The sequence below is a fragment of the Muscardinus avellanarius genome (assembly GCF_963383645.1).
Source record: "Muscardinus avellanarius genome assembly, chromosome: 2".
NCBI classification, from domain to species: domain Eukaryota; kingdom Metazoa; phylum Chordata; class Mammalia; order Rodentia; family Gliridae; genus Muscardinus; species Muscardinus avellanarius.
In genome coordinates, this window is record NC_137787.1 from 148,511,029 (window position 1) to 148,527,432 (window position 16,404).

The 16,404-nt window shown below is 38.8% G+C and overlaps 1 protein-coding gene across 3 annotated transcripts in view; it reads right to left on the reverse strand.

Moving 5' to 3' along the window:
• DGKH (diacylglycerol kinase eta) overlaps positions 1 to 16,404 on the reverse strand; it is a gene marked incomplete at both ends in the record, with an annotated part of 206,455 nt that overhangs the window by 69,429 nt on the left and 120,622 nt on the right. For 2 of the 3 annotated variants that reach the window (XM_080689758.1, XM_080689759.1), the window contains 4 exons: positions 355 to 480; positions 1,115 to 1,221; positions 5,766 to 5,898; positions 6,386 to 6,490. In XM_080689758.1, coding sequence (XP_080545884.1) covers positions 355 to 480; positions 1,115 to 1,221; positions 5,766 to 5,898; positions 6,386 to 6,490 — 471 coding nt within the window. Of the gene's footprint in view, positions 1 to 354; positions 481 to 1,114; positions 1,222 to 5,765; positions 5,899 to 6,385; positions 6,491 to 16,404 lie in introns of those variants that run through there. The other variant, XM_080689760.1, reaches the window with a different exon arrangement.

Here is a 16,404-nt window from a genome sequence, read left to right on the forward strand (position 1 = left end):
GCGGGAAGGGCTTTCTGTGTGCACCAGGTGGTAAAACAAACCTGGAAACAGCAAAGCACTGCGTGGGGACAGCTAGACGGAAAACAGTGAAACCATGACAAAGAGAATAAGACACGTAGGAAGGAGATGGACGAGAGATAAGTGTTACAAACCGGGCATCTGAGAAAATGACGAGTGAGAGTGACTGGGGTAGGGGCGAAAATGAATGAGCAGATTGGAAGAAATACACTTAAAAATAAAGGTCATAATGGGGTGTACTCTGCAGTAATTTTTTGCCTCGTCTCTGAACCACGCAGACGATCAAGTTAGGAAAATCAGCTGATTTAAAAGGATGAGATGATTGTAAACCCTCACCATTGTTTTACACCAAAGGCATTTCCAATCTTGTAGACGGAGGACACTACCACACGTTTTGTCACAGACGGCACACTTGGCACTCACGGGCAAGTTGCCCTCAAGCCACTGGTGAGGCATTGCCACCTGCAGGACAGGGAGGAAGGGCCGGCGGAGTGAAGACCATGGAGGGCACCGCCCTCTCCCTGGGGAAGGCACTGGATGCTCTCCTACCCTACGGAGCCAGCAACATGCGTATCACGCTTTCACTCATTTATCCCACATTTACTGAGCATCTGTTATTTTTGAACACTGTAAGGATACAAACATAAGGAAGAAAAAGCCCTGCCCTTTGGAATTCAAATACAAGTCTAGCTGAGGAGACAGAGAGGCCAAGGAATTATGATGCAGGGACCACAAAGGGCTCTGAGAGGCCCCTGTGCCAGGTGCAACGGAGGCAAGGCTGTGAAGGCCAGGGCACCGTTGAGAGGAGGCACCAAATTTGAGCTAAGCCTAAGGATCACAGAGGTTGGCAGACAGAGGTCTACATCAGCAGCCCGGTCCTGCAGCTCCTCCCAAGCCCTATTCATAACAGATTTCCCTCAACATCCAAGGGCTGAGATAAGATAGGAAGCAATGAATTAAAAATAAAAACTCACAATTAACTAAGACCTATTTAATCCCAATAATCAACACTCCCGCTTGACTATTATTGTTTTCCACAGGAGGAGAAAATAAGAGAAGAGGTACTGGGAAGAGGTGGGAGGCAGAGGCAGCTTACTCCGTCTTCGTCCTCTATGATGTCCTTCCCGACGGAGGCCAGAGTGGTCCATTTACAGTTATTCGTTGCCCTCACCGCACATCTTTTGTGAGCCTTGAATTTACACACTAAAAAATAAAACCACCATTTAAAAGTGAGCAAGTACTTCTACACCAAGGATCAAAGGAAATCACAGCATGAAAATTTACAAGGAGAGTGGAAAGGAGGCAGAAAGGAAAATACTTTAAAAAAGCTTAATCTCCAGTGATTGTAACGGTATCCTACAAAACTAAGCTTTGTATTTGTAAATTACTTATGGAATTATAGCTACATACAAAGACAGCAATGAAATAAATACAAAATAGTTCTTGAGGGGAAGAATAAACTTCACTACTACTAGACACATTGATCCTCCTCAGCATACAAAATAATCCAGGCTTTAGTGGATGCTGATGTTATTTATATCAGTTCTTGACTTAACTGTAAGTAGTTAAGAATAGCGATTAGCCAAGTGTGGGTGGTGCATGCCTGTAATTTCAGTACTTGGGAGACTGAGACAGGAGGATCACAGGTTAGAGACCAGCCTCTGCAAGTTATAAGACCTTGTTTCAAATTAAAAGTAAAGTCAGGAGCCGGGCATGGTGGTGCACGCTTGTAATCCCAGTATTCGGGAAGTTGAGACCGGAGGATTGCGGTTCGCAGACAGCCTCAGCTACTACTTAGTGAGGCCCTCTGCAACTTAGTGAGACCCTATTTCAAAATAAAGAATAAAAAATAGGGCGGGGGTGTACCTCAGAGGTCGAATGCCCTGGGTTCCATCCTCAGATCCGCAAAAAAGAAAAAAGTAAAGTCAGGCTGGGGGTGTAGCTCAGAGGTAGAATGCCACTGAGTTCAATCCCCAGTAAAATACTAAAGCTCATTTCAGTGGAACTTAATAAGGTAAAGGTAAAGGAGGTTTTAAAAAATGATTTTAAAAATTTCTGTCAATCATTAACAAACTTTGAATAAGTTACATGCCACTGTCTTTAAACTGTTCTAATTCAGTGTACATTAAAATGAAAGGTTCACATAAAATAACTAAGATGTCTATAATTTATTTATTTATTTATTTTTTCTTTTGGTGGTAGTAGGGGTGGAACCCAGAGGCTTTCTACCTCCGGGCTATACTCCCAGACCTATTTTTATATTTTATTTGGAAACAGGGTCTCACTAAGTTGCTGAGAGCCTCACTAAGTAGCTAAGGCTGGCTTCGAACCTGTGTGATCCTCCTGTCTCAGCCTCCCAAGCACGGGGATTACAAGCATGTGCCACCACGCCTGGCATGATGTCTATAATTTAATGTTCAAAGCCTTGCAAGTATCATAACAAGCCAATATATAAATGGCTGGTCAATACACAAATGACTATCAAAACTGAGCTGGTCTGTCCTTGAAAACTATTGATTTATACACATTAGAACTGTCTCATTTATCTCCTCTGTTGTATACTATGAAAAATTATTTCTGGCAATAATACTTTTTTATTATAAATAGAAAAAATAATGTTTCAACTGAATTTTGTTGCTGATAAAAATGAGTGTAAGACACAGAACTATAGAAAGTAAACTTGGCTTGGGAAAAAATAATTATGACCCACTCCCTTTTGGTCCAATACAGAATTGCTTGAGCCTTGGTTGGATGGAGTCCTTGGGCTTTTTTTTTATCTAGTCTGGTGTTTCTCAAAAGTGGGATTCTAAAATTGTTGCCAGAGTAGCCAGCATGCTTTTAAGTATGGATAATTATTCAATATCAGTGGTCATTATCTGTGTTTTGAGTAGGGAAAGAAGGACATCAAAAAGAGGAAACAGGTATAACTTCAAGGCTTTTTGAAAAAAAATACCATTAAAAATCAAACAGCTAATTAAAAATAAAAATCACACTTTTATAATAATAAAGTGCTCCATCCAAAGAGCCTTGAGAATTACAACGTTGCTTACTATAACACGTAACTATAACAATAAAACCAACCAGACTGTTGCTGTGAGCACTAAGGAATGGAAATGGTTGATGGGCACCTTAATTTTATTAGATGACAATTAAATTTATCCAGGCAAATTATTCTGAAATAAAGCACTTTTCCCAGACCTGTAAAGTATTATTTAAAACTGCAGAACTTAAGTTGTGCATGGCAACACACACTTGTAATCCCAGTACTTAGGAGACTGAGACAGGAGGATCAAAGGTTCTTGGCCAGCCTCAGCTCTGAAACTGTGTTTCAAAATAAAAAATAAAAAGTAGGGCTGGGCATGTAGCTTGGAGGCAAAATGCCCCTGGGTTCAATCCCCAGTACCACACACACACACACACATACACACACACACACACACACACACACACACCCCAACAGAACTTTAGAAATATACTGACATATGATAACGATTTTTTTTACTGCAAAGTCTTTATCACACTAACTCTAAATGTTAAACAGTAGTTAAGATAAAATCTAATAAATGGCGATGGTGACATGTTGGATACTACTTTAAAAGAAAATTACCATTTAAATTTTGGTCAGGATACTGTTTATATTACTGGGAAAGACAATTATGCTCTGAAATTATAATTCTTAACTGATTTGAGAGATTATTTATGAAACTATTTTCTGTTTCTGCTTTTGATTATGTAGCATTGCATACATGCAATGCTTTAAATAATAAGTTGAGCTATTATTCAGCACAAATCTAGAAGAGGAGTCAGTACAGCCTCATTTTATGGTTAAAAAAATAAAGAACAGAAAGGGCAAGTGAATTTAGTGATGACTTACACACTGAAAGCTCGATTTCACTCCAATACAAAGCTACTAATCTTCACTATTAAGCAATTTTTATTGTACTGATAACTTTTTGTTTGTTTGTTTTGCAGTGTTGGAAATTGAACTCGGGGTCTCATATGTCCTAGGCAGTTTTATCATTGAGTTTCATTCCCAGTCCCTCTTTATGACTTTTAAAGCCTCTTAACCCTATGATTTTAGTTTTATTAAGCAAGCAATTGATTCAGATATGATGGGTGGTTCAAATGCTTAAGCATAACTTGATAAAGAATATTCAAAGCCCAGTGTGGTGGTACACACCTGCTTGAGATGCTGAAACAAGAGGATCGATCACAGGTTTGAGTCCAGCCTCAGCAACTTAGTGAGACTCTCAGAAATCTAGCCAGACCCTGTTTCACAGCAATATATATAAGTTTTTTCTCCAAAACCAAACAGAAGAAAGAACATTAGAGTGTTACAATCCAAAGATATTTTTGAGATAGTAGTTCCAAGTTCCTTAGGAGTGCAATGCTGTATTTTGATTTATACTTCCTTTCAGATGATTGTATGTTATCTTATATATATGTATGTATATATGATATGTATGAGAGAGAGGTATCATTTAAATAACTATTTGTTTATATATACTTATTTATGTAAACAAAAGGGGGCTGAGGGTGTAGCTTGGAGGTAGTATGCCTCTGGATTTAATCCCCAGTGCCCATCCACAGGATAAGAATATTCAGAATAACTATATTTTTATAAAATAAAAAGGCAACTTGTATACATTTATAAAACATTTTGAGTTTTATAAAAATTTGAATTAGATACTGTAGATTTTAAATTTTACCAGCACAGAAAATGAATATATGACAAACATGTAGTATAAATACAACCTATATAGTATATATAGGTATGTAATCTTCTAAAAATGCTTTATTTTGTGTGTGTTTATGGGGGTGTAGATCAGAGGTAGGTAGAACACCTCTAGGTTCATTCTCCAGTCACACACACACACACACACACACACACACACACACACACACACACACACACACACAGAATTTACATAGAGCATTTGCTTAATCCTCAGCTTTGCAGAAAATAACACCATCTCTCACATCCTATAATGAAAACAACAGCATAAACTTTACTTTTAGAAAAATTTAAATAAATTTTAAAAGATAATAATGGGGCTAGAAATGTAACTCAGTGGTGGAGCTAGCACGAGTGAGGCTCTGGGTTTAATTCCCAGCACTGTAAAAAAAAAAATTAATTAATGTTAAAAAATTTAAATTAAAAAAATAAAAGATTGCATGAATTTAAATTAAGCATAAATGAAATTTTAAAAATGTCTCATGACTGGGGATGTAGCTCAGTGGTTGAGTGCTCACCTAACATGCCCAAGGCACTATGTTCCATCCCCAGTACTGTGAAACAAATGAAAATATGTTTCAAATAATGCAATATCAGTAACGATTAGGAAACCTGCCAAAGAATACAGACTGTCTCTACAAAAAGTTTTTTGTCCATAACCAGACAGAAGAAAGAATATTAGAGTGTTACATAAAGTCCAAAGATATTTTTGAGATAGTAGTTCCAAGTTCCTCAGGAGTGCAATGCTGTATTTTGATTTATACTTCCTTTCAGATGATTATGTTATCTTTCCCAGAGCAACATTTCCCAAATTAGTCCTATGTGTGCAGAGCTCAAGGTTAAGAGACAAGAAAACTTAAACACTATGTTCCAGATGAAATACTCCCAGCCACTGCTTCCAGCTCAGGGAAGGGCTTTCCTGTGGCATCCATTCACAGTGGCGAAGAACCAGTGGTGGCGTGCCTACGGTACCGCGATTACTGGGAGAGGACTGGGTTGGCTGCTACGGTACCTTCACAGGACAGGCCATGGGATGTGACTCCAGAAAGACTCTCTCTGCACACATTGCAGAAGGTGGGGCGGGCATGGGAGCAGGCGTACCAGTTATGCATTCCTGAGAAATGTTCCACATTAAACTGGGCCACCTAGAGATGAGATATCAGAACATATTGGCCAAATGAGAGAACGAGACAACAGATACTGACCTATCTGGAATGTATACACTGCGGTCATGATCAAACTTTCAAGCCCCTTACTTTTTTTATATAGTAGGAGTTATATTTAACTTTATTTTGATATACTTGTATTCCTGCATTCTAGTCTCACATCACAATGTGGTTCACAGTGGTAGTGACATGCATACACACAGCCCTTGGTGAGCTTCCCCCAGCTCCCTACCTATTACCCACCACTTCCCCATATATGATATTAAAATCAGCATTAGTAGTCTTACATATGTAGATAGTGTCAATGGAAGTGATTCCTTCATTAATTATCTCTTTTCCCCATTACTTTTAAAAATCTAGTTTAAACAAGTTGCTACACATCCTTATTTTTGAACAGTCCAGTGTTAGCTCTTTAGTTGGCATCTACTCTCTAAGAACATGAGACAACAGCAAGATGCTGTCTTACCTCATAAGGTTCTCTGGTCTGAACAGACTTCAGTGAGCTGATCCAGTCCTCCATCTCCTTCCTGTTATCAGCACACAGCATTAGCCTTCTGAATGGTGTGATTATCTGAAAGGAATAATTCAATTGCTAACAACCAATCGAGACTATTGTACAAACCAGCATCTAATGAGATAGTCCCATTTCTAACCCGAGTCTTTATTACCTTGATGGAGAAAAAAAAACAAGTCTCTGTAACACAGAGGAGTTGCATCCTCTGTGTGTATGATATAATGTGCTCTGGGGAAGGAAAATCCCCAGGAGACTTTTCTTGTCTCTGATCCCATTGCTACTTATGGGTCAGGCATTTTAACCCCTTTTATAGAGGCTGTGAACCCAAATAAACAATACGTTCTTATTTCATCAAATATATCTTGAAATTTGATTCTAAATACACATCAAAGTAACCCATAGTAAGCTTGGAACCAATACATAGTTTCCAACATGGAAAATATTTTTGAAATTAAAAATCAAAGGAATTAAAATTGAGTGATTTCAGAATTGATTTCCTGTGGTACTAAGAAAATTGTTAATAGTTAAGTCACATCAAGTTTACATTTCATCTCCATTGCCCATTTGAATATAATTTATATGAAGGATTTCTCCCCTCATTATGTAAAAATTTCGTGTGTGTGTGTGTGTGTGTGTGTGTGTGTGTGTATAAATATATATATATATATATTAGAGCAAGAAAGAACTAGCATAACATTCCTTTCATTGAGCCAGATATAGTGGCACATGTGTGTAATTTCAGTATTTGGGAGGCTGAGACAGGATGATCAGAGGTTTGAAGACAGCCTCAGTGATTTAGTGAGGCTTTTAGCAACTTAGCAAGACCCTGTTTCCAAATAAAAAATAAAATCAGTCTGGGGGTGTAGCTCAAAGGTAGAATGCCCCTGGGTTCAATCCCTAGCACCACACACATACAAAAATATATATATATATATATATATATATATATATATACACACATATATACATATGTATATATGTATATATATTTTTTTAAAGAAATAAAAGAAAGGCAAATTAATTGTATTAAACCAGGCATGGTGGCACATGCTTTGTAATCCCAGTACTTGGGAAGCTGAGACACAAGGTTCAAGGACAGCCTCAGCAATTATTAAGCCTCACATCAATCTAGTGAGACCCTGTTTCAAAATAAAAAATAAAATAAAATAGGGTTGGGGGTGTAGCTCAGAGGTAGAATGCCCCAGTACCACAAACACACACAAAAAAAAGAACCTTAAAGCAAGTAGACTGGAAACTTCTCAAGCTGTTACAGCACCAAAAGTACATCAACGTAAGATTCTGAACTGTCTTGAAAGAAGCAGCCCCTATGTACATATGTGAATACAATATTGTAATATTGTGAATAAAACATTCTGGCTGCAATGTTCAAGTTATTAAATCTCAAGCATTTACTACAAAGAAGCGACCATTTATGTACTTGCAGAACAAAAGCAAAGCAATATATTCCTACCTAGCAACTATTCCCAAATAATATATAATTGATTTATTCACGTACCAAATATAGAAATTTCCCAGGTTTAAATCTCGTGTTCAAGTAATAAGTCTAAATGTTGTATTGCACTATAGAGCTGTCTACACACGACGACAAAGAAATAATCATCTGAAAAGAGAAAAACGAGGAACCCTTTCCAAAAAGAGGACGCAAGTGAGCCTGTATCACTACCACTGATCTCTGAGAAGAGTCTGTCCTTCCAAAACGACAGAGAAATCAGCCCAATCTCAGCCACTCACCAGTCATCGCCTCCTCCTCTGTCCCTGGCTTAGACTACACTGTCCTTCCTTAAGCCCACAAGCTTTTGCTACAGCTGACAGGCACTCACTTAAATAACAGCCAGCCCAAAGTCACATGGCACAGGGCAACGACCGCTCAGCTTTGGGTCTCTGTTAATTGCACACAGAATCGAAGAGGACCTCACTTTCGCATTTTCTTCTGTTTTAAATGGCCCTCTTTGGCTAAAGCTTATTAGCAGTTGGTCACTTCTCTTCCTGAATAAATAGTTAATGCAAAGAGCAAGGGCTCCCTCATTACTTAGGAGCCAAATGGATGCTTTATTGCTTCAAAATGTTTTTCTAGGACAGCTCATCAAATGAGGCAGAGAGGTACCATTAAATCATAATAAACTCCTGGCTCCGATGGTGGCACAGCATTCCAGAAATCTCAGACCTTCGCCAGACTCACTGATGTTATTTGAATATATATCACCTCTAGTATTTATGGTTTTTTTGTACACTACATAATGTAACTATAAAGATTCCCCATCGTTATGATTTTATCATGGGATAGGTATTATTCAGACAAATAAAACAGGCTTATTATTTTATCCTTTGATTTTGTTCTTTGTTGAATTTTCAGTAAAGAATCTGATGATGGATGCTTTTGAATATATTTAACACCTTTACATTAAAAGTGTTTAAAAACATTGTGAATGCAACCAGAAGGGAAGGACAAAGGATAGACCATAGCATCTAATTTTTTCTTGGAGCTTTTGGAATCTTACAAATGTCTCAATTCTATGATTCTTGTAACACTATGTAGCTTAGTTATACATGTACCTTATACTCTAATAAAGTTAAATGTACACATTTGCAATTTAGAGGCAAAAAAGAAATTTATTTTAACATACAGAACTTCTGACTAATCATGATTAAGATTTTACTGAAAATAGAGTTACATTATAATAAATCATTATGAAGAAGAAATCCTTTATAAATCAAAAACAATGTAAATACACCCAGTTTTGTGGCTGCAGTGCTAAAAATACCTGAGTGAGCAGCCCACATTGTCTGGGCTAAACGAAGACAAGCCTGGCTCACCCAGCAAACCCATCTTCTCCCAGACTGGCCCCTTCCCTCTGGGCCACCCCTCAGCCACCTTCCATGCCCTGGGAGGGAAGGGACTTCATGCCGAGTCCCCTCGTCACCACCTTTGTAAGAAATAATCTGACAGTCAGTTATTGACTGATGGACTCTTCTTGCGTATACTCGAACTGAACTCTACTATGCTAGAGCAGTTTCTCATTCAAAAATAAATTAATATATATGTGTGTGTGTGTGTGTGTGTGTGTGTGTGTGTGTGTGTGTGTGTTGTACTAGGGACTGAACCCAGGGGTACTCTACCTCTAAGCTACAACCCCCATCCCTTTTAATTTTTTATTTTGAAATAGGGTCTTGTCAGGTTGCTGAGGGGCTTGCTAAGTTGCCAAGGCTAGCCTTGTTATCCTTCTGTTTCAACCTCTCAAGTGCTAGGATTATAGGCATATGCCACCAAGCCCAGTTTCTAACTAAAAAAATTTTTTGTTTTGTTTTGTTTTGTGGTACTGGGGTTCCTGGAAGCCATTCTACCTCCGGGCTACACTCCCAGACCTATTTTTACATTTTTACTTGGAAACAGGGTCTCCTAAGCCAGCACGCGCGGCTGGCTTCGAACCTGCGCGATCCTCCTGTCTCTGCCTCCCAAGCGCGGGGATTACAAGCCTGCGCCACCACGCCCAGTTCTAACTCAAAATTTTTATTAGGAAAATATGTGAGGAAGAACAACTTCTGAACATTATTTGGTTCTTACTCTGAACTATATCAGATTCTACCTCTTTCCAGAGAGAAATGTGCTACTAAGGATTAAACCCAAGGGTTATACCACCAGCCCTTTTTTTAATTTTTAATTTTGAAACAGGATCTCATCAAGCTTCTGAGGGTCTTATTAAGTAATCGAGATTAGCCTTGAGCCTGAAATCCTCCTATCTCAGCCTCCCGATTACTAGGATTACAGGCCTGAGCCACTGTACCCAGCTTCCACCTCTTATTATGACAAGGGAGCAGGACAGGAAAGTGGAGAGCTAGTTCCTTCACCTTATTGGGGTAGGGAGAGCTAGTTCCCAGGAAGACTGAATTTGTTGTAGGCCAAGTCCAGGAAGCATCAAGTCCAGGACTTCTACTTCCTCAAAGTATCTGAAGCTTACCCAGGCTGCATGCCCTACCCCTCTGTCCTTATCTCAGTCCCCCCTCCTCTTCTCATTACTCCAATAGTCCCAAATAATTTTTTCAGGCACATCTGAACTTCAGAAAATAATACTTTTTTTCAAACTATGCCCCCCCTTCAGATCTTGGAACACACCTGTCTGTTCACCCATTCATGCACTGACTGAGCAGGCACTGGATGCCAGAGCCAGGGAAAGCCACGTGGGCTCTGCTTTGAGAGTCTATAAGGGAGACAAGAAATAGGCCAAGGATTTACTTGTCTGAACAACTGGTGTAGAAAACCCAGGTTCAAAGGAGGGACATCTAAATCAGTTTCCTACGTGGAACCTCAAATGATATACAAGCACTTCATTAACAAAGATACTGTGCTTCCCTAAGTTACTAGCTTATGGTTAATCAAATGACACTATTATATATGTGAGTTTAGTAATAAAAAAAATTCTGATGATTCTGATTCATCCATCTGATGAATCACGGAAATATGTACTCAATCTGGCATTGAATATACAATTCTAGAGAACAACAACATTGTAGTTAAGACATTAAATATATGTATACAGGCAAGAAAATAAGATACATACCCCAAAAAGCTACACTATCTTTTAGGGAAGAGATAACATCATTTTAATTATAATTCTTTTGTTTCCTCGCAGTTTTAAAAGCAAATATGAAATACTTCTGTAATAAAAGAAATGATTATTTCTTTGTTGACAGGAATTTAGAATTTAAAATTCTGTCTTATTCCTAAGCAGACATTCTCAAACTCCGTGGGAGAGTCTTGTTTTTGTTTTTAATCACAATGTCTATTTTGTGTTTGTGTGGAACTGGGGACTGAAGCTGATTCTACCTCTAAGCTATACCTATAGCCCTATTTTATTGTTTTATGTTTAAACAGTGCCTATTTAAGTCACTGAGAACTATTCTTGAACCTGCAATCATGCTGTCTCAGCCTTTCAAATAGTGGGAGTATTCTTCTTATCAATAGATTCAAGGGGAACCCATCCGCCAGTACCTAAAAACAAACAAACAAACAAACACCCTCCCAGGTGATTCCAAAGTACAGCTAAGTTTGAGTCCCAGTTCTTAAAGAATCTTTATTGTTTCCCACAACAATGTTAGAACTCCTCAAATGAAAAGTGTCTGAAGAGAAATGAATTAGAGGGAATTATCAGTCTGTAAAATTATGACTGTAAAAGCAGAGTGATTCAGTGCCTAACTGACTTGTCTAAATCCTTCCAGCACCCCTTCTCTCTTGTGTGACTGTGGGCACATTTCCGGGGCTCTCTTCAGCCTCAGTCTCTCCTCTGCTAGGCGGAAATAGAGCAATAACACTGCTGTGTGGTCAGGTGTGGGTTAATGATACTGGATTAATGAGACAAACCAGTGTCAAAGCTCACTCAACATTAGCAGCACAACTTTCTTCACAGTGACAGAAATTGCATACACATGTATAGATTTCTTTTGTCATGCACATATTTTTTGTGTATATAAGTGTGGTCCAAGATGAACGTCACATGAACTAAAATTAAAAATGGAAACACTTTGCCAACAAAACAGTCGCTAACTAGCAAGCCACCAACATAGGACTAATAGTGATCTGCTGACCTCCTCCTTAAAAGGTATTAGAAAAACATCAATCAACAAATTAAGAAAAAATTGACTCTCCTTAATTAGAAGAGTATTAAGAGTCCCTGTATAGCTCTGAAAGAATTCAGCATGTCATCTCTAAGAGGTTCCACACCTAAACTATGAAGAGACATGGCTACTGTGTGTGTGTGTGTGTGTGTGTGTGTATGTGTGTGTGTGTGTGTGTGTGTGTGTTGCTAGGGATTGAACCCAGGGGAATTTTATCTCTGAGCAGAATCCCCAGCCCTATTTTATTTTTATTTAGAAACAGGGTCTCACTAAATTGCTGACAACGTCCCTAGATTGGTTTCCAACCTGCAATCCCCCCGTCTCAGCATCCCGAGTGGGATTACAGGCGTGTTCCACTACACCCAGCTACTTTTGATAACTCAAACTTTGATTCTGCAATGAAAGAAATTCTTTAACCTTCTCTGGTCATTCAAAATGTTCAACAGCTCTTTCTGTGAAGAAAAGGTTTCTTCCTTAAAAACAGACCTCCTATGTTCTACGGTTGTATCCTGAACTACCCTTCTTGAAATAATTCATATGCAGTGAGAAACCTTCACTTGAAAGCAGGACAAACAGGAAATGTTATTGTGCCATAATAACTTGCATTGTCTGCATTTGCTATAACTTAGGGGATATAACTTGACTTTATAGACTCACCAGGTATAATTATGTGCCTCTTGAACACTAGCTTTGCTATCTCTGAAAGTGGCAACTGCTCAGTCTTGATAGGCTTCCCCCATCTTTCCTTATAAAATCTATATCCAACTCTTTAATTATGTATGTTGCTTTTTTCTCATTCTTTTTATATGGAGTGAAATAATTCACTCTGACAACTTAAATGTGCCAAACTGCGATGTAATCATGCATCTGAAGTGACTATTTTGGGAGGAGAGATACTCGCATACTTCAAGAAGCAAGCTGGGGACATCTACCAACCAAGTGCACAGGCCTGCAATGGCACGTGTGCACCTGAATCAAAGCATACCCATCTGTTATCGTTATAGAATGGTCCCCTGAAGAGCTCATAAGTTGGTGTTTGGAGTGGGTGTAATTGAGTCAGGAGGTTATAATCCCAGCAGTGGATAAATCCATCACAATGGATTTATGTGGTTGGTGGCCTGGGCTAGCAGGGTATGGCCAGAGGGGGTGGATGCCTGGATGTTCAGCCTTATGCATGATATATGGTTCCTCCTCCCCTTGATCTCTCTCTTGCTTCTCTCCTCCATGATGTGAAGAGCACAGCCCATGTGCTCTCAGTCTCTCCACTTCCTGCCACCATGCCCTGAGATACCTGGTCCCCGGCCTCACACAGACTGAGCCCCAGTATCTCCAAGGAAAACTGTGAGCTAATAAATCTTCCTTCCCCTAAGCTATGTGGTCAAATCCTTAGATTATGTTTTTGAGAATACTGACCAGAATATCATCCAAGCTCCAAACCATACTTGCAGAATCAAAATCTTGGTTTGGGGAGGTAGGGATGGCTTTAGATATACGTAGACGTATTTTGACAATACACAGGTGATTCTGATGCACATCCCTGTTTATCAACCATGAGGGGTAAGGCAAGTGCCCAACTTTCCAGTTAGAAAAGTCTGGTCTCAATAATACTAAGAAAGTGCTCTTGATCTTCATGCCTTCCTCTCTCTCTTTTCAGAACTTCCAGTGTTCTCATCTGTCTTCAATAGAATTCCTTCTTGTGGGAGCAATTTGAAATAGCCTTCTATTTCCAGCACCCCATAAAATATAACAGAGGTCACAAGTTTGTGGTCTCCAATGTTTTGTTGGGCTATTCTGTTTGAATGCTAAAGTATTCTGTTGTTAAAAACAACAACAAAAGCTAGTGTTCATACAGTAGCACATGCCTCTAATCTCAGCTACTTAGGAGGTGGAGGCAGGAGGATTGTTCCAGGCCAGCCTGGGCAACATAGAAAGAGTTAAAGTCCACTTTAATTAAACAAATTGAGCACAACAAGCAGCTTAAGCCTATTTCCTTCGCTGGCCACTTCTATATTTATATTAATTACCCAGTGATCCTTGAAGGCCTTTGAGTGTGTAAGACCTATATCAATTCCTTCTATTCCTTGGTTTCTGGGCTCAGTACTCCCTGTTTTATTACCCCACTGCCTCAAGCACCAACTGTTTTCTAAGATGAAAATGACATATACCTAAAAAGCATTTCTTTCTGAGGTGTTAATAGATGATACATGTTTAATGTAAATTTTCTCCCAAGGCTGCTTGAAATAATGGAAGAAATTATACTCCACCATACACATAATTGAAATAAAGTCCAGTGTCACAACAAATGCATTTCTGGCACCACAATTTAAAAAAATGCTACAGGTATTTTCAATGTATAGTGTCATTTAAGTGAATAAAATAACAGAATTTTAAACTGAGAAGAGACCTCATCACATGGGCTCAACACCATACCTATCCATAATAGCCAGGCATGGTGGCACATACCTGTAATTGCAATGCTTGAAAGGTTGAGACAGGAGGATTTTAGGTTCCAGGACAGAAGTGTGGTAACTTAGTGAAAACCTATTTTGATTATTATTTTTTTTGGCGGTACTGGGGATGGAACCCAGGGGAATTTTACCTCTGAGCTATACCCCCCAGTCCTATTTTTTAATTCTTTATTTTGAAACAGGATCTCAATGAGTTGCAAAGGGTCTCATTAAGTAGTAGCTGGGTTCAACTCCTAGTAAAAAAAGAAAAAAATCTGGCCTACCAATAGTATAATCTATTTTTTATAATTTGCATATATGTTTGTATATATATATGCATATATGTTATCAAATCAAACTTTTCAATAGAAAATAAGAGATAAGATATATAAGTGTTATAATTAGCAATAACAAAATTATTTATCCTGTGAATTTTTTTTTTTTTTTTTTGTGGTACTAGGGGTAGAACCCAGAGGCTTTCTACCTCCGGGCTATACTCCCAGACATATTTTATACTTTATTTGGAAACAGGGTCTCACTAAGTTGCTGAGAGCCTCACTAAGTAGCTGAGGCTGGCTTCGAACCTGTGTGATCCTCCTGTTTCAGCCTCCCAAGCGCGGGGATTACAGGCGTGTGCCACCACGCCAGGCTATCCTGTGAAATTTTTTAAAAGTAATTAAGCTATAATTTCATTCAGCCATACGATATATGGCTATAACAATGTTTTATTACTAGAAAATACCTGATTCGCCAAATTTTGTAAAAAAAAATCCAAAAATTACTTAGCATTTTAAGAACAGATTAAAATAAATTAGTATCTAGCTTGTCAATGGTTAGTATATTCCACAACTAACAAAGGAAAAAATAAAAGAATTCCAAACTGATAGGCAAGGCACAGATATCAGGTCCGTAATTCTATGTCATCTGCTTAGTGCTTGCAAACTTGCAAGTTCCCCTTGAGTCTTATTTCCCAGTGTTTAAAAATATATATTACTGGCTTCTTTGATAACCTTATCTGAGGTCTGCCTTCATTCTTCAACACAACACGCTATGCTTACCTTTCTAGAATTTTTCCTCAATTACATATTAACATTTCACTATTTTCAGACTCTGCCACGTCCGGTCTGTCTCACGGATGCATTCTAAAAGCCAGACACGATCCTGGAGTATGTTCATGCTTTAAGTGATGGGCAAAGATGGTGGGTGAGACGAGGTAAAACGTTGTGAATAACACGCAGAAGGTTGCCTTTTGTGATAGTTTAAAACTTCCACTCTCCATCTGAATTCATCCTCTTCTTCATTAGAAAATGGACAGTGTAGCTGGGAGTGGTGGTGTAGGATTGCAGTGCCAACACACGGGAGCCTGCTCGCAGGATCTTGGAGAGCCTCAGCAACTAGTGGGACTCTCAACAACCTGGTGAGACTGTTTTCAAATAAAAATAAAATAGGGCTACGAGTGTACCTTGGAGGTAGGATGTCCCTGGGTTCAATCCCCGGTGCCCCGAAAATAAATAAATAGATAAATAAATAAATAAATAAATAAAAGATCAGAAGATGCTACAGGAGAAAATAAGACTGAGACAAGGAAAGACAAAGGTCATATAAGCTTTTATGTGTATGTCTGTGGAGAGGAAGCCACAGGAGGGGAAGAAGGAGGCATGGATATTGCAAACTAGAAGACACACCACCACATTCAAGAGAGGCCAAAGAGAGAGCTGAGTATCGTAAATGGTGTGATGTTTCAAACACAGGCTGAAAATGGAAAATAAAGGCAGCCAGGTAAATTATGAAAAACCTTTTAACCGCACTAAGTTGATGCTACTCTTCTGTTCTATTTTAAGAAGGAAAGAGACAAGAACCTGATATGTGGCAGGGCAGCAATGTAGACAGCAA